General features: G+C 40.2%; 1 protein-coding gene across 8 annotated transcripts in view; it reads right to left on the bottom strand.

The window, feature by feature from the left end:
* The window catches only part of PLPPR1 (phospholipid phosphatase related 1), a 646134-nt gene that overhangs the window by 28699 nt on the left and 591897 nt on the right, over window positions 1-25538 (bottom strand). For all 8 annotated transcript variants that reach the window (XM_081573011.1, XM_081573017.1, XM_081572982.1 and 5 more), the window contains 2 exons: window positions 21311-21499; window positions 6513-6645 (listed from right to left, as the gene is read on the bottom strand). In XM_081573011.1, coding sequence (XP_081429137.1) covers window positions 6513-6645; window positions 21311-21499 — 322 coding nt within the window. The remainder of the gene's footprint in view (window positions 1-6512; window positions 6646-21310; window positions 21500-25538) is intronic.

Here is a 25538-nt window from a genome sequence, read left to right as displayed (position 1 = left end):
CTAGTTCACTGGGCACCTAGTTTCCAAGGATGGTCATTGTCCTGCTATGAAGTCACTGCCAACTCTAGAAAATTCTCATTGGAGGGCAGCCTCTTCCTTCCCACTTAAAATTGCATATTTGCCTTTGCAAACCCCCTATTTCCTTTTTCTACATTATTTCCCACCCCATAACACAAATACTATGATATACTTAGTTTAATGCCTGGCTTCCCCCATTAGAATATAAATTCAATGAGAGCAAATAAATTCTCTATTCAGTTCACTAAGTATGTTCTCAACACCTTAATCAGTGTTTAGCATATGGTAGACACCAACAATTGTTGAAGGTTAAACATATGATCAGTCCCCCGTTTATAATTATAAACACTGAATACAGTTAGAAATGGACTGATGGAATCAAATGGAGTTCCTTTCAGGTAAAGTACATCTAAATGAATTTCAAAATTGAGAAGGATTTTCTAGTTCTCAAAAAGGCTGACATTTAGCTTGTCTCAGGGTATCAATTCATACAACCATAAAACACTGTGACCTTTAAGGATGCATTTAAAATATTCATGCTTCATTTAGATCACACTTAATTTATGGCAATTAATTAGTGTTACATGAATTAACTGTTTACCATGGTACTTTCCAGTCTGTCCATGGCTCCCTAATCCTTAGACCTGACCTAAATGATCTAAGACTTACTTGGTATTTAATTAAAGTTTTATTAGAAGTAATAACGGAGCAACCATGTGATTCCAAATGAAAAGCCTGTAATAAACAGCTTCTGGATGACAGTCTATTTTAGGTGCTAATAGACAATCTAATCTTGGTATATTTGGATCAGTTTTTTTCTTTAACCCAAAAGAAAAGTTATTCAAGAAGGTGAATAAACCAAAATCCCTCATCAAATTCTAATATTTTTTATCCATACCTTTCAGTTTTAAACAAAAAAAATATTATTTAATAATCACTATTTACAAGATATGCTTACTCAAGTGTGTTTGTGAATGAAAGGAATTTAAATATGACTTCCTTATTTTGTTTTTGTTTCTGAAAAGAGAATGTAGAGGTTTATATCTTTTTAGAACTTAAGCCTGTGTGTTGTTGTTCAGTTTAATGCATACCAAAAGAACTGGTGTAGGAAGGGAAAGCAATGGAGAGGAAAAAATGAAAGGGAGAAGCCTAAATATGTGTTACTAATTTGACATTTGCTTTGATAAAAGGTTGGTCAAATTTGTTAGTTCAGCCAATTCCTTTTCTCCTTTCCCACATCATGTAACACAGTGTGAGAAACTATACAGCAGTTTGGAAATGAGTACAGAAGTTAACTATGAGGGTTTACAGCTAAAGCCTGGGAGACTTCTTTTTGTTTGTTGAAGTAGAGTTGATCTATCATACTGCATTAGTTTTAGGTGTACAGCAATGTGTTTCAGTTATATATATTTTTTCAGGTTCTTTTCTGTTATAGGTTATTATCAGTTCAGTTCAGTCGCTCAGTTGTGTCCTACTCTTTGCGACTGCATGAACCGCAGCACGCCAAGCCTCCCTGTCCATCACCAACTGCTGGAGTCCACCCAAACCCATGTCCATCGAGTTGGTGATGCCATCCAACCATCTCATCCTCTGTCATCCCCTTTTCCTCCTGCCCTCAATCTTTCCCAGCATCAGGGTCTTTTCCAATGAGTCAACTCTTCCCATCAGGTGGCCAAAATATTGGAGTTTCAGCTTCAACATCAGTCCTTCCAATGAACACCCAGGACTGATCTCCTTTAGGATGGACTGGTTGGATCTCCTTGCTGTCCCAGGGACTCTCAAGAGTCTTCTCCAACACCACAATTCAAAAGCATCAATTTTTCTGCGCTCAGCTTTCTTTATAGTCCAACTCTCACATCCATACATGACCACTGGAAAAACCATAGCCTTGACTAGATGGACCTTTGTTGACAAAGTAATGTCTCTGCTTTTTAATATGCTGTTATTATAAGATATTGAATATAGTTCCCTGTGCTATACAGTAAATCCTTGTTGTTTATACATCGTGGTATGTATCTGTTACTCCCAGGCATTTCTCCTTGGTAACCACAAGTTTTCTATATCTGTGAGGGTATTTCATCTTCCTTATAATGACTCTTAGCGACCCCATGGACTGCAGCCTACCAGGCTCCTCTGTCCATGGGATTTTCCAGGCAAAAGTACTGGAGTGGGTTGCCAGTGCCTTCTCTGTCCTTATAATGAGGACCCTGGAAAAAAAATTATTGCTGGATTTGGGAATCAGAGGAGTTCAATCCTTTCTGTCAAGGTCAACACAGTTAGCACTTGTCTATAGGACACGATGGCTTAATTTTAATGTTTTTCCTTTGACTTGGCCGTTGCCATTTTTTCACTTGAAATTTAATTCGGATCTGTGGGGTGTGGTGAGGGGCTGTCGGTTCAAGTCCCAGTCACACAGTCTAGAGAAGACAGGGAATCTGAGAGCCAAGGTGCCACTTTTAGCTCTTCTTTCAACAGCAAACACTGGATTAAAGGACTTGCCATCCTTCGAGACCGATATATACATATCATGTTGCATCCTTTTTATTTCCGGATAATCACAGGTTCCTAGTGTCTTGACTTTTTCCACATAGCATTAGAACATGAATTTTCCCCTTTCATTGAAAATTTGTTAAAAAATACCATTTTCTAAGATTATATCTTATGGTAGCACTATTTTTAAAAGTTATATTTTGGATATTTCTAATTTATATTATGAAAAAATGATTTTAGTCCAGAAAAATTGATTGACATTTCCAATTATTTCCTTAGGATAGGTTATTTAAAATAGACTTTTGAGTTAAAAAGGATGATTATTTTAAGGCTATTGAAATATACTGTCAAACTGCTGTGCAGAAAGGGTATATCAACTTACTCTCACTAGAAATGTACTAGAACCCCAAGTTTTTTTCTCATCTGTGATAGAATAAAGCATTATTTTGTTTAAAAATATTTTGCTAGTTCTTTGGCCATTTTTGCAATGTGCAACTGATTGTACTTGTTAGGAAACACTATTTGTAATGGGTTCTAGAATAATTATATAAACTGTAAGAGCAAAGTCATGCCATTTCAGCTTATAGGAATAGTTATCATTTTCTAACATCAATTGTATAGTATACATTTTGCAGGCTCTTGGGCTAGAGGAAAAGATTGTTAAGCAATTTACAATAATATTTCTAATATATTTTGATTAATACCTTGTTATACTTTAATTTTTTCAAGGGAAACATCTCCATTTAAAGGATCTTAATTTCAAGTAGTATGCTTTTTCTCTCTTATTAAAAAAAAATCCACAGATACTATGACAAAGTTACCCATCTCAAGATAAACCCCTCCCTCCACCTTCAACTCTCCTATATGAAAAGTCAGAATAGATTTTTGAATTTTGAATTTCTCTTAGAAATTGCCGTATTTATATACCTTGATTTTCCAGAACTAAGCTAAGAGAGGTAAAAAGTTAAACAGGTGGCAAATGAATATTTAAGAATCACTATTTATGAAAGCAATTTTAGGTAAATCTGTGATTTAACACAGTTTAGTTTTGCTCTTTACCCCTCCAGAAAAGTTATGGAAAACCTACTATGTGACAGGCATTTTACAATATGCTATTGATACAAAGCAAGAAAGATACAGTCCCTCCTCTCTAAGGGATCACAAATTGCAGGAGTCCCCCTTATCCATGGGGATACATTCCAAGACCCCCAGTAGATGCCTGAAAGCATGGATCATACCAAATCCTATATCATGTTTTTCTGACACATACATACCTAAAATAAAGTTTAATTTATAAATTAGGTACACTAAGATATTAACAACAACTAATAACAAAATAGAACAATTGTAACAACATTTATGGTAATAAAAGTTAGGTGAATATAGTCTCTCTTTCTCAGAATATCTTACTGTACAAATGTAATGCCTTTTCTGTCTTAACTAAGTATTTACCACGTACTGTGGCTGTAACTTTTGCAGTTTGAGGTGTGACAGCAGAACTAGCACATATTCCTTTTTCCTTCATAGTTTCACAAACAAAAGATCTGTTCTTACTGTTCAACCTTGGCATATGATTCTTGTTCTTATTAAGTTGAGAACCTTTACCTTTTCACTTAAAGTACTTTATGGCATCTCTTTGGCATATCCAAATTGCCAGCATCACTACTCTTGCACTTTGAGGCCATTATTAAGTACAATAAGGGTTACCTGAACAAAGCCCTGCAATATAATGATAGTCAATGTGATAAGCAGAGGGCCGCTAAGTGACCGACAGACAGGTGGGACCCTTTGGACAGAGGGAAGATTCATGACAGAGCAGGATGGTGCAAGATTTCAGCATACGAAGAATGGAGAGTGATTTAAAACTTAGGAATTATTTCTGGAGGCTTTTTGGACCATGGCTGACTGTGAGTAACTGAACCCATGGAAAGCAAAATCATGCAATGAAAAGTTAAAAGTAAATGATTACCATCATCTTTTAAAAACTGGGTATCAAGCTCTTTATCATAGTATTTTTCATGCTCACAATATAGGTATCATGAGCCTTACACACACACTCACAGTCCTTGGGAACAGTGACTTTATCCCATTTTATATCAGCTTTTTTTGTCTGCACAGTTAGAACTATAATCTACCTTAAAGGGTGTTGGGTGGATCAAAAAATTATAAAGTGTCTAGTCCAGTGTTCTGTGTAGTAAATATTCTCACCTCTCCTCTTTTTTCCTTGAAGCCACTCTGGTAACAAGTGACCAAATTCTGGATGTCTTTGAAAGACACTATTGTTTGGAATGAATAATAGATAGTGATGACATCATATGGATCAGGGTAAACCCAATGAGCCTACTGCAGATTCCCACAGGTCATTCTGCAAATATCAGTAAATGTCGAAGGGTATTTGAATGTTAAGGGTTGCTTCTTTTAACTTAGGTTTTCTTAGGCCTCCCACTCTCCTACTTCCCTCACTCCCATGCCAATGTTAGAAGTTACTGCATATAGTTTTTAAATTTTATGAAGGTATAGTTGATTTATACTGTTGTTTAATTTCTGCTGTATAGCAAAGTGACTCAGTTATACACATATATACATTCTTTTCATATTCTTTTCCATTATGGCTTATCACAAGATGTTGAATATATTATAGTTCCCTGTGCTATACAGTAGGACCTTGTTGTTTATCCATCCTATATATGATAGTTTGCATCTGCTTATTCCAAACCCCAGTCTTTCCCTCCACCCTCCCCACTTTGGCAACCACAAGTCTGTTTTCTATAAGTCTATTTTTGTTTCATAGGTATTTCATATGTGTTGTATTTCAGATTCCATTTGTAAGTGATACCACATGGTGTTTGTCTTTCTCTTTCTGGCTTAGTATGATAATCTCTAGGTCCATCCATGTCACTGGCATTATGTCATTCTTTTTAATGGCCGAGTAATATTCCATTGTATATATGTACCACATCTTCTTTATCCATTGCTCTGTTGATGGACATTTAGGTTGTTTTCATGTCTTGGCTATTGTATTAATAAATAGTGCTACAGGGAACATAGGGGTGCATGAATTTACTGCACATTTGATTGTGGTGTGATCCTTTGCTCATGACTTGAGGAAATTCAACCCTTTCTTCCATAGGAAGAAGAGGATTAAGAATAATCAAAGGAGTTGAGAGCGTGTGTCTTCTGGACCTCACTTTCTCAGCTGTCAGTTGTCTATGTTCTAAATGGTATCATGACTTGTGTTAACACCATATTGATATATTCAGAGTTTTATCTTGGCTCCCACAAGCACCTGGCCACTAGATAATTTGCAGGATCTCATTAGAACACTAATAATTATTTACCGAGTACTCACTGTGTAGGAACTCTGTGAGATCTATATTCTCACATTTACCCATATACACATTCATTCCTATATCTGTGATCATTATCCATAGCCCTTCAGGATTTTTATAAAAGGAGGGATATAGAAAATGTCTTAATTATGCTTTGTCATAAACACTAGTAAAACTCTTTGTTTTCCAACTTTGGAAAGGCATGATTTTCAAGAACCTGATGGATGTGATTTCCCGTACTTTTAAAAGTTCCCTGCATAACAGAATTACTAGGTAGGAAACTTTTTTTCAGGAAATTTTATTATTTCTAAGTTCATTTTATTGGTGTTCCCTGATGGCCCACCCCATTGCCTGAGTCAGCTAAAGGGTATATGGAAATATCCAGTCATTATTAAAATATATGTCCTGAGGGAATCTCAGATAATATAGTGTAGGAAAAAAACAAAGTTGAAATCTTTTGTAAAACACTATAGTAAGTATTGCTTCACTTTAAGGATGAAAAATCTGAGTTGGCACCATGGTCAGGCACAATTTCTGCACTTCTAGAAAAACTCTAAAACAGCCCTTGCTTTTAAAGTTGGTGCTTCCATAGCTTAGGTTATTTTATCAAGTATGTTCATCTTTAGTAAGTTTTACCTTTAAGTGAGGGCTTATACAACATGCCCTTGTACTCACCTATGAATCTTATGATCCTTCGGAGTAAGGGGTTCAGGTAACAGCATTCTCCAGTCAGAATTGTTTTCTCCTGGGCAATCAGAGATTCTCTGGTTGACTTTATGAAATACATGGATATCTCACCAATAAAAATCTGGAGAAGGAATGTTAAAGAATTATCAAGTTGGAGAGCTTTCTGATAGAGACCAGTGGCTTAAAAAAACTGACAACTTCTGAGGCTTCACAATTGTATTAAAAAACTAGGTTGGAGAGATGGAGAGTTAAATAGCAGTTTGCAGTCAACTCTTTAAAAGAATTAGAGAAAGTGATAATTGATTTCAGATAGATTTCAGGTATAATATTAAATTCTAAAATCATATAAAACATAAGTTGAAATAATAAATTGAATAAGAGAATCAATGAAAAAGCTCACTCTGCTGGTCTTTAATATTTTAAACTGAATGTGTGTATTACAGTGATGAGGAATGACTGGGACAGCCAATGTGCCCAGCAGGGCATAATATGCACACATCACAACAAATTGTTACTTCATTATGTGGCAATAACAGTGGAAACAGTGACAGACTTTATTTTTTTGGGCTCCAAAATCACTGCAGATGGTGACTGCTGCCATGAAATTAAAAGACACTTACTCCATGGAAGAAAAGTTATGATCAACCTAGACAGCATATTAAAAAGCAGAAACATTACTTTGCCAACAAAGGTCCATCTAGTCAAGGCTATGGTTTTTCCAATAGTCCTGTATGCATGTGAGAGTTGGACTATAATGAAAGCTGAGCACAGAAGAATTGATGCTTTTGAACTGTGGTGTTGGAGAAGACTCTTGAGAGTCCCTTGGACTGCAAGGAGATCCAACCAGTCCATCCTAAAGGAGATCAGTCCTGGGTGTTCATTGGAAGGACTGATGTTGAAGCTGAAACTCCAATATTTTGGCCACCTGATGGGAAGAGTTGACTCATTGGAAAAGACCCTGATGCTGGGAAAGATGGAGGGCAGGAGGAGAAGGAGACAACAGAGGATGAGATGGTTGGATTGGATGGCATCACTGACTCAATGGACATGAGTTTGAGTAAACTCTCGGAGTTGGTGATGGACAGGGAGGCCTGGCATGCTGCAGTCCATGAGGTTGCAAAGAGTCAGACACAACTGAGCGACTGAACTGAACTATGTGGCAATACTATCATTATTTACATGACAAATCTTATTTGAGCATGTTTGCCTGAGTGATATTCTCCTACTCTAAATTAGTTGACTGTCACACCTTTGATTGGCACCTCTGTCTTGTTATCGTGAACTAATACATGTGTATTACCATTTAACTCATAATACCTTTGTGTACTCTGTAAGCTCCCTGATGACAGGGAGCATATCTTATATTTCTTCATTATGTTTATAACACCCAGTACATTGTATTCCCATTTAAAATAAGGAACAGGTGTGAGGGAAGCTGTCACCAACTCTGACACTGCTGTGATTAAAGAATGAGAACCTTAAATGAATGAAAAGTTAATAATTATCATCAACTATTGCAAGTTGGGTGTCAGGCATTTTATCATAGTAGTTTTCAGGCTTGCAAAATCAAATCCCTAGTCTCAGTAGTATTACGTTTGTTTTGCTTGTGAAGAATGAAAGTTCAGCAAGGTAAGTAACTTACCCTCCAGAGCATACAAATGAGCTGTGGAGGGACTGGGATTGGTATTCAGTACAGCTGGGTTCCAAAGTTCCCATATCCCACCACATCATATGCCATTTTTATTTTCTGAACCCTCCTTTCGACATCTCCCCAGAAGAATGTGATCTTACAATTGTTCTTTGCTATGCATGTGCTTGTGGTTTTAGATAAAGTTCATCAATGTTTTAAGACTTTCTATGCCTTATATTCCTCCTTTCATTATAGACTATCTATTTAGATGGATAAAGATGCCAACATAATGAATGGCACATGAATGGTGGAAGTTAAGTGATAGAATTGTAAAACTGGAGTCATCTACAGATGTTTCCCCCTTCATGTGAGAGAGAAACTCAACAGTCTCAGGGATTTGGCCACACAGTGTCTGAAGCAACTCTAGCAGGTGGTCAATAAGTAGACACTGTTATCCTATTGTACAGATAAGACACCTGAGGCATGGAGGGGTTAAATAATTTGTCCAAGTTCATCACAAGTCTTAGCTCTGAAGCCAGGAAACCTGTCTCTGGAGTCCTTTCTCTTAAATGTTACACTTTTACTCATTAGTGATCCAATAAAATACTTGTTGAATTTGTGTTTAATATTGACAACACAGAAATCAAAACAGATGTAATATGCTTTAAACACTGAAAACCTTAGATGATATTAAAGTACAAGATAGATTGGTGTAGTAGAAGTAGAACTATGACCAAGTCAGAATGGGATGAAAAGTTGGCAGGAATAGACTGAGTTCAGGGTCAGACAGGCAAACAATGGGACAGCATGGATCACCTTGGCAGGTGCTGTCTGCATAGGTCTAGGAATATTTTGTGACATCCTTTGGAATTAATGCATTAATGCTCCTTCAGGTAAAAAATATTTGAATAGCTTTAAGAACTCAGCCTTCCCTTTTTTTCTTGTTAGGCTTATCTCTCCCAAAATGAGGTTCCACGAGGCTTTGCTTGTCCCCACTGGGATGACGGCACTGCATTACTGTTCTTTATCTTAGTGAACAGATGGGGATAAATTCATGCATGGTCGGGTACATGAAACAACATTTCCTTGAGGGTGCATTTTCTACTCCCAGAGCCTAGCTTAAGCATTCTTGTTGTATATGAATCTCTTACCTCATGTCACTCCTTTCTATTCCTATCACAAATGAGTACACGCTATATCATTGTTATTCCTTGTTATAGGACGTCCTGCCTATCTTATTCTGGTTATATCCCTAGGGCCTCGCCCAGTGTAAGGCACATAGCAGTTATTCAGTGTTAAATGAATTAAGCATATCAGACTAATGAAGGCTTTTTGGAATACAGGTTTAATGAGGTAGACTATAAGGAAGGAAAAATAATTTTTAGTATTTATCCTTCCAGACTCAGTGAAAATGTCATGACTCTCCCCAAACCTTTGCCAGGTCCTCTCAGGAAAAGGGAGACCCTGTCTTATCGTTGTTCCCACAATGTATTATCCACATCTCTATCCTGACATCTGGGGCTTCACAGGAGGTTCAGTGGTAAAGAATCCTCCTTCCAGTGCAGGAGACACAGGTTCAGTCCTTGGGTTGGGAAGATTCCCTGGAGGAGGAAATGGCAAAATCCACTCCAGTATTCCTGTTGGGAAAATTCCACGGACAGAGGAGCCTGGTGGCTACAGTCCATGGGGTCACAAAGAGTTGGACACGACTGAATGATTGAGCACACACACTCACACAAGAGACAAAAAAGCAAGAAAATGTGAGTGAAAATCTACACATAACATATTCTTGTTTAAAAAAAATGTGCACATGTGTACCTAGGCATGCACACACACCCACACGCACAAGTCTAAACAAAATCACTCCACGGTGTACCAAACAAAACTTGCCATGTGAAAGGGTATGGGGTTTGAATAATCCATAAGTAAAATGTCCTAAGACTCTCATGTCAGCAGTGATAAGCAGTATACGAAGTGATACTATTGGTCAACAATATTCAAATCAGAGTTGAGATATGAAACATAAAAGAAAAATCAGAGCAAGAACATATGCTAACTTATATAGTTACTGATAGAATACTTTGAGTATATTAAGCAATACTGTTTACATAAAGAAGGAAGGAAGAAAGAAAGAGAGGAAGGGGGTCATTTTATAAGTTAAAGGTAGGACAACAGTCCTGATTTTCAGTTCAGACTGTGATGGACATAAAGGTTGCTGATGAAACGATCTAGCACTCAGATTCCAGTGAATGGGCTTCATGGATGTTCATTTCACTGATCACACACAGGGTACTCTTTCTCCATCCGCTGGGTCCTATAGTCTCATACAGGCCTGATTCTGCTTGGAAAGAGAGGAAGGCGAGATTCTGCTTCCCTGCCAGGCCGCCAGCCCGTGTTGGAAGCCACCTCTCACAATGGCAGATTTATGACTCTGGTTCTGGCACTGACTGGGTTCCTCCATCTGTCTGTTTGCCATGCACACTTTGTCTCCATCCACCACTCTGTTCAGAGAGCAGCCGGGGCACGTGGGACTCGCCATGTGTTCGGCCCTGGCTGCCCTGCCTATTACGGCCTTTCAGACTGTTGACTAACAAGCATGCTATCACTCATAGCAAATGAGAATACCCTCCGGTGAGAAATGATCAAGGCCAAACTCTAGACCTGGCCATGAACAAGCAAGTGAATTCCATTGGTGCATCTCTCATCCCCCACAGCTATGCCGCCTACTATATCACAAGGGACCTAAAACTTTGAGATAACAATACGTATACTTTTAGTGAGTAATTCCTTTCTAAAAATTTTGATTAGAGGATAATTACTTTACAGTGTTGTGATGGTTTCTTCCATACATCAACATAAATCAGCCTTAGGTATACATATGTCCCCTCCTCCTTGATCCCCCTTCCTGCCTCCCTCCCCATACCCCTCTAGGTTGTCACAGCACTGGCTTTGGGTTCCCTGCATCATACAGCAAATTCCCACTGGCTACTTATTTTACACATGGTAACGTATATGTTTCAAGGCTATTCTCTCAAATCACCCCACCATCTCCTTCCCCCACTGTGTCCAAAAGTCTGTTCTTTACGTCTATGTCTCCTCTGATACCCTGCAAATAGGATTATCAGTACTATCTTTCTAGATTCTATATATATGTGTTAATATATATTTGTCTTTCTCTTTCTGACTGACTTCATAGTGAGTAACTCTTGATAAATTTGTCTTTCAAATATGGAAGCCCAAATTGCAAATAAATAACCCTGGAATAAAATACATCAGTTTGGTGAAATCTTTCAGAATTCATGTCTTTACAATGTGTTAAGGAGATCTGATAAGTCATAAGTGATATAAATGCAAAATATTTAGAAGATAGTGTTTTAGATTGCAAAATATAAGGTCTGCAGAAAAAGTCACTGGAAGACGTATTATCTGCAACTATCTAGTTGGAGATGTATTATCTCCAACTAAAATTAGTTTATCTATTTTAGTTGGAGGCTAATTACTTTACAATATTGTGGTTTTTGCCATACATTGACACGACTCAGCCATGGGTGTACATGTATCCACCCATCCTGAACCCCCCTCCCAACTCCCTTCCCACCCGATCCCTCTGGGTTGTTCCAAAGCAATAGCTGTGAGTGCCCTACTTCATGCATCAAATTTGCACTGGTCATCTATTTTACTTATGGTAATATATGTTTCAATACTATTCTCTTCTATCATCCCACCCTCTCCTTCTCCCACATAGTCCTGTTTCTTAAATGTAGGCTCTGAATTTGAAATCTCAGTTTCCTCCCTTCTTAATGAGTGACTTTGGGCAGATAACTGAACCTTCCCAAGCTTTTTTTTTCCATGATTTTAAACATGAGGGTAATAACTATATCAGAAAATTATTGATTATTAGAAATGTGTATAAAAGCATCTAGAGAAGCTCAAAGAGTGTTTGTTGCTTTCACTTACTGGTTGGTCTAGGCAAGGATGTGTGTTGAAATTGATTTAAAAACTGTCCTGGATTAAGGAAACGTGGTGTGATTCAAGCTCTGCCCTGCCCCTAACCAGGTGTTCAGTCTTGGACCACTTGGTTCCTTATCTGTCTGTTAGACTACAGTGGCCCCTAACCATTTTTTTTTTTTTTTTTACACCAGGGAGCAGTTTCATGGAAGACAATTTTTCCATGGACTGGGGAGGGGGAATGGTTTCAGGATGATTCAAATGCATGGCATTTATTATGTGCCTTATTTCTATTATTATTACACCAGCTCCACCTCAGATCATCAGACATGAGATCCTGGAGGTTGGGGAACTCTGTAGGAGACCTTTAAGTTGCTCTTCCAGCTCCAAGATCTTTGTTTTTTTGATAGAAACTGACAAGGTAGGCCTGATTAAGGGAACTGATATCACATAATTGGGCTTCAGTCTCTCTTCTGTTGGTTAAGCTCTCCAGGGCCAGCATAGTTTCTTACAGTGCTTCTTCCTCCAGCCTTCATTCACTTTTCAAATCCCACAGGGTTTTGCCCTTGTGAAATAATCTTCCCTTGGAACAAAGTGGACACAGCCTCCTCCAGAGTCATTACATTGCCTGATAGCTGTCACCTGTGTTTCTAAAGGACAGCAGAGGCTGGCAGCCCCTCCCTGGGTGTACAGGTATCATGCTCTGAGGAAGAGAAGACGGTTCTCTGCACACTTCTCAATAACAGTGTCTAAGTGGCTGCAGAGCTTTCAGTCTCAGGGAGTTGTAGGTGCTTCTAGTATCCTCCTTGGGAGGTGTCTTTACTTGTGAGCATTTCAGAGAAAGGCAGGCATGGTTTTTGCTGTGTGTGCTGTGTGTTCACATGTGTTAGTTGCTCAGTTGTGTCTGACTCCTTGCAACCCCATGGACTGATAGATCACCAGCTTCCTCTGTCTATGAGATTCTCCAGGCAAGAATACTGGAGTGGATCGCCATGCCCTTCTCCAGAGGATCTTCCAGGCCCAGGGATTGAACCTGGGTCTCTGGCATTGCAGGCAGATTCTTTACTGTCTGAGGCACCAGGGTTTTTACTGTAATTTTGCTTAAAAGTGACCCAGGAGATTTTAAATGTACTGACCATGCTGCCCAGCATCTTCATGCTCTGCTTAACCTTTCCTGATGAGTACCAGTGACAGCCCAGATCTGCAGAGAGAGTTCTAGTCCTCTGGCCTGCTGAGCTATGCTTGGTTCAAGACCTCCTGACGTCTGCTTTATCACAGTTGAGTGTAAATAAAGGAATTCAGCTCTAGACATTTCTATGCCTTTCAAAGCTGAAGGCTTCGATAGAATCAAGGCCATTTGGATGATGGCTTTGGAAATCATCCAGCAACTCAGATAATAAGTGATTTGTGGATTGGAGAGTCATCATTACTGCTTCCCTGTGGCTCAGCTGGTAAAGAATCTGCCTGCAATGCGGGAGACCTGGGTTCGATCCCTGGGTTGGGAAGATTCCCTTGAAGGGAATGGCTACCCACCCCACCATTCTGGCCTAGAGAATGCCATGGACTGTATGGTCCATGGGGTCGCAATGAATTGGACACGATTGAGTGATTTTTCACTGTCACTTTTCACTTACTGGTCTTAATCCAGGGGCAGTACCTACCCATTCAGAAGGCTTTGAAATCAACAGTTGCTATGAAGTGTAGCACAAGGTGGCACGCTACCTTTTCAAAGCAGGCTGTTCTCTTGAACTTTTTTTCCCCCTTTCTGAACAGTGGATATAAGAGAAACGGGAATTTAAAATGAATTAGCTAAAATACTGCTCTCAGTAAAAAGTAAAATGCATTGTGTCACCAAGTAAACTCATCATCACATAATTTTAGGCAAACAATAGCTTTCTCAAGAAACAAATTATCAAAACTCCTAACACAATCATCTAATCATCAGTCATTAAAAGAGGCATCATAAAGGTGGTAAGGAACATGTCAAAGGTGTAAGGACATCTCACTGTCAGATGACATTGGGTAAAAAACAGTCTGTAAAGGAATTTAGAGCACTCATCCATCACATGGATAGTAGGGAAATGGATATTCTTCTCAAGGTTTTGAAAACATCCACAACATTTAATGAGGATATTTATGAGTCTTTTCCAGGGAGGGGGGGATGTAAATTATAATGACTAAGTACATTTGCAACAAAGAAAATGTACTCATGGTAAAGATAAATATAAGGACTTCCCTGGTGGTTCAGTGGTTCAGACTCCATGCTTCCACTGCAGGGAACATGGGTTCGATCCCTGGTCAGGGAATTAGGATCCCACATGTTGCATGGTTGGGCCAAAATAAAGTGAAAAAATAGCACAGGCTTCTTATAAAAAATAAAAAAGGAAATCATGTGATAATGTACAAAAGGGAAAAGATGTGAATGATGAAGTGTTAAAAGGGGTTTCAATAGCTGAGGTTGTTCAGAGCCTGGAAGAGGCAGATGACAAGGTACTCAGGCGCCGACACTGTCTCCTCTGCAGCTGCGGCCCTCATCAGCCAGGCAACAGATGTGCCTTTACCCGGGGCCCACTCTCTGATCCACGCTGTGCTTTGAGCTTTTGTATTCACTCCCAGAGCTTCTGGCCTAGAAACCCCCATATGAAGAGTCACAGTTTCCCCCAGATTGGGCCTTCCTATCAAACTATGCTTGTCTCTTCCTTTCCTAGGAAATTCTAGCAGAGTCTTGTGTATGTATGCTCACGTGTACGCTTGCATGCAGACCATGAGCTGTGTCGATTCTCCTGGGCTGGGTGTCAAACGTTCTGCTGTTTCAATTCTAAGTACTCTCGTCACTTTGTTGTGAGGCCAAAAAAGGTTTACTAGCTATTTTCTTATGCCCTGTGGTGCTGGGGCTAAGATACAATAAGAGTAAATCAGATTCTCCACCGAGTTAAATCCTCTTATCCAAAAAGGCTCTCTGCCTTTGAGTCTGTGAGTTTATTCAAGGGGCCTGAGGCAGTTGTGAGCCAGGGTTTCCACGTTGGTCCGAACGCACCCTGCAGATATCCTGGAAGCCTGGGCCAACACTTTTGGCTAAATGGTGCTGGACACAATAAATACTCCAAGCTCTAACCTTTCCTAAGTCCCTACACGGTTGCTCCCACAGGGCCTTGCCTCCACATGATGCTGATCCTTTCTGACAGCGAAGCACAAAAGGAGAAATAGGAAGTGACAGATCAAACCCACAGCAGAGTCTTTTCCCTCATGCCTTTTCTTGTGCATCCCTGCAATTAGTGCCCGTCCTCAGAGACACACAGCAGTGTGGGGCGTTAGGTTGTTCTCTAGCACGTCAACCACAGAATACACAGAACACCAAGGATAAGTCCAGGTTGAGGTGCCTTCTTAGAGAACTGCCATTAGTTTGTGTCACATGTCACCCCTGAGAGGTCCTGCCTTATTTCTTTGTTGTTACTGTTTGTTGTTTAGTCTCTAAATCATGTCTGACTCTTTTGTGATCCCATGAACTGTAGCCCACCAGGTTCCTCTGTCCAGCACTCCCCAAGCAAGAATACTATGGAGTGAGTTGTCATTTCCTTCTCTAGGGGATCATCTCAACCTAGGAATTGAACCCATGTCTCCTGCATTGGCAGGAGGACTCTTTACCACTGAGTCGCCAGAGTAGCCCTGCCTTCTTTCTACTCCAGGGAAAATAGGAAATGGGCTTAAAAAGGAGTAAACACACACACACACACTGTACCATTCTGAGAAACCCTACACACACACATAAACACACACACACTGTGCCATTCTGTGTAACCCTTGGCCAGGCCCAAATTAAACTCCAGAAAGAAAGTCAAGAGAGACTAAGGAGCTGGGAATGTGACATTTGGAGCCTTCCAGTTATAAGGTTTTTGTTCAGCTCTTAAGGAATATTAGAACCAGAAAGATCTTGGAAATCATTTAGGCCAACCCTACCTTTTACAGATGAAAAATCCAACCCACAGAGGGCACATGCCTTATCAGAGGTCACACAATTACTGGGGGGCAAAGCCACAACTCTTATCCCTCCCTCTCTTGACAGAGCAGACCTGAGTCAGGGTGACTCTGCAGCGTGAGGATGAAGGATGCACACTCGGGGGGTAGGAGTGTGCTGAGCTCGGCACCTGGGATCTGTGTTCAGGTGGCCTGATACAGACTGCTCTCAGATACGCCGTACGTCTCAGGAGGGACAGAAGTGAATGTGGCTCCCTGCTCCCAGGAGATGTCCCTGAGCATCAGGAGAGGTCCACTCTCTGTCCTGCAGCTGCTCACTTATTTTCAGGTTTTGGGGGAAGATCAAGCACCACAGCAGGGTTTCAAGGCCACTGGACTCTCTGCCATTAACCCATCAGCTGTAATCAGTGCTGGGTCCTAGCAATGCTCCTCATTTGAGAGGAAAATAAAAATAGAACCAAATGGGTGGGTTACTGTCCAGTCACATAGAGAACTAGCTGCAGCCTTCAGCAAATCATTTAATGTAGCTAAGTCTCAAGTCACAAGTAACGTAGCTAATGACCGTCTTCCTAAATGAACTCACAGACTCAGAGTCAAAAACGAAGGAAATTGGACCACACACTTTCTCTATGCTCTTTGAGATATCTCTTTTCTATTTCTCTGGGATGCTATGAGGATAAATTAGGCAAGGACTGCAGAATACAAGAAAATTAAAAGAAGTTATCCTTGCCATCTTCATTTATGGAATATTCCTCAGCATATATCTTGAAGGCCCACCATCATTATTGGTCACACTTTTCTCCCCAAGAAGAAAAGGAATGGAATGTCCAAATCAGAGTTCCGTACTTGAAAATGAGAGTGGAACTCTAGATCCTTAAAATTCAGTTCACTGTCCAGTGACCATACTCCCTTGGCTTCCCATCACGGCATTTGACTCCATGTCAATTCATATCATTTGGGGGAAAAGGAGTATATATGATCAAAATTCATAGTTTTAGAAGAATTTCTGCTGAAAATCTTAGAATGAAATCTATCATCTTTACCCAGAGAGAAGAGAGATTCCTCATAAAGTTCTGTTTTATTTTTGTTTTTTTTGGTCATATGTGTTTTTGCTTATTAGAATTGCTGTTTAAATCTTACTAAAGATTGGTCATTTCATAATTATGCCAGAAGAATCAGAATGTTTTAAAAATATCTTTCAGTTTGAAAATACTGCATTGATGTAGAATTTAATTATATAACAAGAAAAAAAATAAATGTTCCATTAGCACTCAGAGATAATAGCTGTACATTTTAGTTTATTTCTTGCCAGTTTGTCATATATAATTATAAATTTGGGATGATACTTGTAACACACACACGGTGTCTTCTTAGGGTCTATTGAATATTCAGAGCCATAGACAACCACATGTCTCATTTGGCGCTGGTCCACTTGGGAGGAACTATAGCTTGCCAACGGGGCAGCAACACTTGCTCCTCTTCAGCCTGTTTCCTTGCAGTGATCCAGAGCAGCTCAGGTGCAAGGAGACCACAGACACATCAGAGGATGCAGGAGCCACCTTGGCTTACAAGACTTATCATGTCCCATCAGAGTCAATAGATGGTGCAGCAATTCCACAGACATAGCTTCCAAGTTTCCAGAGTCAGTTGCACTGGGAAATCCTAGCATGGCACCGTCTTGGGTAATCTTAATTCTCTGAGTCCAGGGGCAATTCACCAATCAGGGGTTAATTCTGCCTAGTAACATAGCTGATATACATACCCTCTTTTTCCGGAGAAACGGAGCTAGAAAACTAAGAGAATCTCATATTCTCTTGTAGAAGGGAAAAAGCTTTTACCTCTGATACTATATACAATTTTTTAGCCCTCATAAAAATCTTTTCATTGAATCATAAGCATGCTTCATTTCTCTTAGAGGTGTTTCAGAAATATCACGGCCTCATAATGAGTTTGGACAACCCTCTAGTTCTGTGTATTTAGCTACCACCAAGTATCCTTCTACGCTTAAAGCTGACAGAACGTCCCTACTCTGGTTATCTCCTTAACATAAATTCAAGGAATGGAATTCATGGGTCCAAAGTTTATAAAACTCTTAGTACATCTTTGACCAGCTGCTCTTCAAAAAGAAAATGTCAGTTTACATTTTTTAATGGCCAGTTTCTTTTAAAATATTTATTTATTTATTTTTGGCTGCACCGGGTCTTCATTGCTTTGCACGGGCTTTCTCTCGTTGTGGGGAGCAGGAACTACTCTTTGCTGTGGTGCATGGACTTCTCATGGCAGAGGCTTCTCTTGCTGTGTAGCATGGCTCTAGGGTACCTGGGCTCAGTAGTTGTGGCTCCTGGGCTCTAGAGCACAGGCTCAATGATGGTGGTGCAAGGGCCTAGCTCCATGGTGTGTGCTATCTTCCTGGATCAGAGATGAACCTGTGTCTCCTACATTGGCAGGTGGATTCCCCACCACTTAGCCACCAGGGAAGCCCCTCCATTTACGTTTTGACTCAAATTGTATGAAAGTAGCTATACCTTTAACAACATAGGTTATACTTCTTTAAAGTACTTGCCAACTTTACATGGGGAAAATTCTGGACTTTAAAAAATGACTTTTCTGTGATAACTCATGAGTTTAGAAATGTTTATGTGCATACAATTTATTTTGTTAATTGTCTATTTTTGTCCTTGCCCATTTTTATTTTGGGAAGCTCATCTTTTTAAGTAGTAAGAATATTTACATGGGAGTCTCATATTCTGCAAGTGTTTTTGCAGTCTTTATTTACTTTTTATTTTGGTAGAAATGCTTATTTTTCAGGTAGACAAATTTATCAGTCCTCTTCCATCTGCTTGCATTAACATTCCTAATGCTTTTGTGGATGTGTATGTAGACTTTCTAAGTGTTTGAAATCCCTATTTTTCTCGCTTTATAATGTGCATTGAAAAGCTTTCCACTTATTTTAACGCTCTAGAACAGTTTATATAGTTACTGATTTTCTATGCCTTGAAATTTTGAAGGAATTTATATTATAGTTATGTGTCTCCAATGATATGAAATAAATTTTAGACAGTTTAAAATTTTCTCTATTGTTATTCATCTATTCAGTTTTCTACTTCTATTAAAGGCATTGTTAAAAAGTTATATTTTCATAGAATATTATCAATTTTATTGAGAGGTAAGCATATATTGTCACAGAGCTGAATATACAACTTTAACAAAACTATAGTACAGACTTTTAAACATTTATATATTTTTGCTTATATATATTTTCTCTTTTTTTTTTTCTTTTGTCTTTCTTATGTTAGAACAAGGGGATTGTACATTTTACTTATCAATCCTATTGTTTTCTGGTTCATTGATTTGTTCATAATTTTTATTGATCTGCTTCCTTTGCTTTCCTTAGTTTTTCTCTCTTTCTTTTTTTAAAGGAAAAATGTCTATATAATTACCAAAAGTAATTGCAGGGGAGCCCAGGCAATGATATTTCCTGGGACTAGCAAGAAGATAGGTAAATATTAGTAAGTCATTGGATCTCTCAGGATTCTAGTCTGAGAACATGAGAAAAGGGTGTGTTTATGGGACAGAAAGAAACCACGACCTGATTCCAGCTAAACCCAGTGCCTCTGGGTAGAGCTGCCATTAAACCATTCCAGATAGAACCCAATGTTGCCTCTAGGCTTTACCTGGGGAGCGAATTATGTCATCTTTTGAGATGCCAGGAAGTGGGTCCTTTATGCTTTCTCTTAGTCCCTGGGCTGGTGAGAAAGGAAAGTTAAGAGGGGCACATCCCCTATTACTCTAAACAGGAGGTGTCACCAGGGTCTCAGTGGAGTCTCCTCTGCAGGGAGAGGAAGTTCGTCTGTGATGCTGAAGGTGAAGATCAGTTTCCAGTTTTTCTTTTTCCCCCTACTTCTAACCAGTTAGTGCATGCTAGACACTGTGCCAAGTATTTGCATGAAGCATCTTAAGTCTTGATAACTCTGAACTAGGCAGTCACATTATCTCCATTTTGGGGGGCAGAGGGAGAGGGAGTACAGTGACTTGCCCGAAGTCACACAGACAGGATGTCCTGCAGGTTGGACTGCAAAGCTTGTGTTTTTCACCACCATGAGAGATCATGGTTTATCACAGCTGATCTTAATTCCTACTGCAGAGCTTTATCATTTAAGGGGGAGCTTGTCAAGCCTAGAATTAATGATAAAAATGAACTTACAGTACTCATTATGTGCATATTCTCCTCAAAATTTGATTCCGTTTCTCATCTTAAAGCAAGGAAAACATTTGTACAGAAAACAATACTTGAACTGAACATCTGAATAATCAGTACATTCCTCAGCATGCCAGTGGGTATTTTTATTGCTGATCGGAAGAGAGGGGAGTTGGGGATGAGGGAAAAAGGGTTACGGTAGGAAGGAGAGTTGAGGGGGAGGAAGCTTTGGAAGAAAAAAGAGGCAAATGATAACTGAGATCACATGCCAGATAATCTGACCCCATAGCATGTACAGAGAAATGTTTATTTTAAAATACAAAGTCATTTTTTAAGTTAAAATGTCTTAAGTGTTAAATCACTTTACTAGACAATACAGATCTGTGAGTTTTATGCTTTTGAAACAGTCTCCCTAGAGGGCTGTTGGGCCATTTTTTTTTTTTTTTCCCTCATGAGAGAGAAGAGTGCAATCAATGAAGGTAAAGTTGCAACTTAATTGGATGTCATGCAATGTGAGCAGAGCCGGAGCTGCCCAGAATAAATCACGGCAAATCAGGTCGAGCGATTTCTCTCATCTCCGGCCTCTCTGGAAGTTCAGTCAGAAGAGCAGGAGATGCAGGCTGGGGGGGGATTCTGTTCCAATCTGATGTGAGTCTTTATATCGAGGCCAGCATTTACATTCACAGCCTCTTCTGAATATGCACAAGGCAGGCCATACTTTTGTTTTTTCAAGAGCACAATTGCTATACTTAACATGGCAGCCACTCATGCCTATTGACTTACATATTCAGACATGCTTTAAAAATTATATGTATTTCAATTCAGGCACTGAAAAGCAAAGGCCACCTGTAAAAGACAAGGCCTACTTAGATGAGATTTTATGCAGGGTTCTCCTCATTCTGTTTTGGCCAGAAAAGGACACATCTAATAAGGTTGCTGCTGTACGCCCAGGAAGAGAGGAAAGAGGAGAAAAGGCAGACGGAAAATGCTGTTTAGGACCCGACAGGAAAGAAGGAAATCTCTTTCTCTACTTACAATAGCCGTTGGGGTGGCAGCCAGCACACAGTAGAGCAGCAGAGGGGTGATGAAGCTTTCCTCCTCCGTCCCCGGGTAAGGCTTCATTAAGTCTCCGTCCTGACAGAAGAATCCTTGGATATGCACCTGAAAAGTGTCAGTGCATTCGAAGTAGTAGGCAAGCAGCACTGTCCCAGCCATGATGACAAGCTGAAAATACAGCATGGCCACACAGAGACATTAGCAGGGCTTCGGAGCCGCACCCGCCCCTCAGAGCATACTCCCTCCATCACCCGGCAGCTCTCCTTGTATTGGTGCTGGCAAGTGTGTGCGGGTCTGGCTCCACGTGCGCCGGGCTCAGGGAGTGTGTGCTTACTTGTCTGCCTTGTAACATCTGTTATATAAACCTTCCAGCAAATAAGAACAGCTCCCATCTGAGATGCAGACCACAGCATCGCTTGTAGAGAGACCCAGCTTCTGCTCTGGCCCCTCCCAGAGGATGTGTGGGAACCAAGGCAATGCTGCCATTCAAGACAGAGGTGAAAAGTCAAAGGACAGTGGCATGTGAATTGGCCAGATGTAGCATGAGATCTGCTGATGGAAAACTTCAGAAAATATTAGAGATAAACTTACCTTATTCTATAAAGTATTAGATGCAGGTAAATGATGAACGAATGAACAAATGAATGAATGATCAGGAAAGCTAAAGCCTAGAAAGGTTAAGGGAAAATTTCAGAACCACACCCTAAATTAATGGCATGGATAAGAACATCGTACAGGTATCCTATATCGGTCATAACTCTTATCCTTTTCCAAAAAGGTATTACCTTTATTCCAAAAATAAAGGTAAGGCTTTCTACCAGTCAATAAAGGACTTTGCTGATGATCACATCTTATTCTATAAGTACTTCATAAGGTTTGGACACAAAAAGGGACACAGTTTTATCCTTTTGTTTAGCTCAGACATATCCCAGATACTCACCAAGGTTTAGATGAAGCCTTTAAAACTAAGATCATGGCATCTGGTCCCATCACTTCATGGGAAATAGATGGGGAAATGGTGGAAACAGTGTCAGACTTTATTTTTTTGGGTTCCAAAATCACTGCAGATGGTGATTGCAGCCATGAAATTAAAAGACGCTTACTCCTTGGAAGGAAAGTTATGACCAACCTAGATAGCATATTAAAAAGCAGAGACATTACTTTGCTAACAAAAGTCCATCTAGTCAAGGCTATGGTTTTTCCAGTAGTCATGTATGGATGTGAGAGTTGGACTATAAAGAAAGCTGAGCACCGAAGAATTGATGCTTTTGAACTGTGGTGTTGGAGAAGACTCTTGAGAGTCCTTTGGACTACAAGGAGATCCAACCAGTCCATCCTAAAGGAGATCAGTCCTGGGTGTTCGTTGGAAGGACTGATGTTGAAGCTGAAACTCCAATACTTTGGCCACCTCATGCGAAGAGTTGACTCACTGGAAAAGACCCTGATGCTGGGAAGGATTGGGGGCAGGAGGAGAAGGGGACGACAGAGGATGAGATGGCTGGATGGCATCACCAACTTGATGGACATGAGTTTGGGTAAACTCCGGCAGTTGGTGATGGACAGGGAGGCCTGGCGTGCTGTGATTCACGGGGTCTTAAAGAGTCGGACACGACTGAGCAATTGAACTGAATAGGTGTGAGGAGTTGGGGGAATATGGAAACACCATTATTTTCCTCATTCACAATAGAAACACCAAAATGGCAAGATGAGATGGTGATAAAGGTAGAAAAGAGGTCTTTGAGATTATGAAATTATAGAAAATTAAGCTGGAAAAGACCTTGGAAATCTTCCCATATAAAACCTTTATTTCATAGACGAGAAAACAGAGGCCCAGCAAGGAGAACTAACTACTGCTGGATTATCCAATAAGTAAACCAAACATGTGCTTATGCTGACAATCAGCAAAGCAAGGAAACTGAAATGGAGAAAAAGTATTTTAAAATGTTGATTTGTTTAAAAGTATCAAAGTAATCATTTTGGGAAAAATTAGGACTGGGTAGTGTGTCCTTCATGGCTTAAAAATTGTTTCTGTGTGGAAGCACATAAGGGGCAGAGAGAAAGAAGTGTAATCTTTGAGGGTTTAGTCTCCAGTTTTTATTCCAGCCCTGGAGTGACTAACCCAAGGTCACGTAGCTAATTAGTGTTAGACCCAGGACAAGAAACCCACATTTTCTGATCTCCAGGGGGCAAAACAACTGTCATGGAGTGGAAATTACCTCCTATACAAGTTATGGGGGGAGGCAAGGTAGCTCAGCTCTCATGCAGAGAGGCACTGGTTGTCATCTTGATCCACATTCCTGTCCATTTCTTTAGCCACAGCACCGGAGCGGAGGCTCGCACTCTGCCCACTCTCTCACACCAGGCACAGCCTCTGCTTCTGGAACGTTAGCTTTGCGATTCCTCCTCCTCATTATCTTTAAGGGTCATTTGGATTAAGAATCGTCCCCATTCTTCCATTTTTTTCTAACTCAATGTCTTTCCCCTTTGGCTCAGAAGCCTTGGATTATCTCTGGCTGCACTGAGTTCAAAGCACAAACTCCTAACCATCCTGCTATGAAGGTCTGTAGGCTCCAAATCATACTTTCCAATCACTCGCACTCACAGCTTGTTTCTGGGTCTACGAGGATTATATTCTATTGTCTGACGTTTGCTACCTTCCTCCACAGTGGACCTTCTGTCACAACTTCTGACCATCCAGTAATCTCGAGACCTTTGCGTGTGTTTCTCGGTGCCTGAAGTTGTTTATTGGCATGTGTAAATTACCAGTGCTCCTGCCACCATCTCTACTGTTTCAAGTATTTCATTTCTTTCCTCTTTAACACAAACTTGGATACAGATGTTTCCTATAAGGATGAGAAATAGGTGCTCCCAAGCTGCCCCACTGAATGGTGCTCTTGCTGGCAGCTAGTTTATAAAGTCAAGGCCATGATGTTTCTCTTTCTCTTTTGTTGCATTGCTCAAGTTGAGTTGACTGGATGGGAAAGAAGCTAGCCAGCTGACCTGAATGTTTTGGAGCTAACACCAGGATTCCAACAGTTTTGGGGGCTCTGCCTCTGTTTTCTACACAGGCATGATCTGATTTCTGTTTATCTTATCCATGTGGCAGGAAACACATTTTCTCTCTCTCAGCTTCATTAGTCCTTAGGAGAAATGTGCTTGGAGAACAGGCAGATCAATGGGGGCTTTTTGGATAAAACAAAAATAAATAAATGGCATCTGGCTTCCTCTTTTGAGGAGAAATGTTATATTTTATTAGGTGCATTTGTGCTACCACTTCCATTTAAAAGAGAAAAAGGTAAAGGGAAGTAAATGAGAGCAAAATTGTGTGTGTGTGTGTATATATATATATATATATATATATATGATCTATATACAAATGACCTATACGTATATTTGTGTGTATATATATAATCATACATATATATATACACATTATTATACATATACATTATACATATATAATGTATGTGTGTGCATGTTAGGGCACTTCAGCCATGTCTGACTCTGTGAAACCTTATGGACTGTAGCCTGCCAGGTTCCTTTGTCCATGGGATTTCCCAGGCAAGGATGTTAGAGTGGTTTGCCATGCCCTTCTCCAGGGGATCTTCCCAATCCAAAGATCGAACCCAGGTCTCCCGCATTGCAGGCAGATTCTTTACCATGAGCACAGGCTTCTTTTCTATTGAACATTCTCTAGTGAAAGAAAGTGAAAATGAAGTCATTTAGTCGTGTCTGACTCTTTGTGACCCCATGGACTGTAGCCTACCAGGCTCCTCCATCCATGGGATTTTCAAGGCAAGAATACTGGAGTGGGTTGCCATTTCCTTCTCCAGGGGATCTTCCTGACCTAGGGATTGAACCCGGGTCTCCTACATTGCAGGCAGATCTTTACCGTCTGAGCCACCAGGGAATCCAGCTTTATCTTGTGACCATGTGTTAAAAAGAAATGCAGGAACAGGAGGGGCACGTTGATTCTGCTTCCATGGGCAAACTCACAGCATGGATTACACACAATTAGCTGTCAGCAGCCTCCCTTCCTCCTCCCTATCCTGGGCCACATTCATCACTGTCTAGGTTTGTGTCACTTGTGCCAGCTGGCACCCTTGCTGTCTGCGCTGTCTTCTCCAGCCCCAGCTAGGGAGGCCTGGAGGGTGGCCATAATGTTGGTGTCACATGAGCAGATGGCGAGGCTGTGCCGGACCCAAGT

The sequence above is a fragment of the Giraffa tippelskirchi genome, chromosome 1 (genome assembly GCF_054371585.1).
Source record: "Giraffa tippelskirchi isolate mGirTip1 chromosome 1, T2T-mGirTip1v1.2.pri, whole genome shotgun sequence".
Classification (NCBI taxonomy): Eukaryota; Metazoa; Chordata; class Mammalia; order Artiodactyla; family Giraffidae; genus Giraffa; species Giraffa tippelskirchi.
The sequence above is the reverse complement of the archived record's forward strand: the minus strand, read 5'-3'. Positions and strand labels throughout refer to the sequence as shown.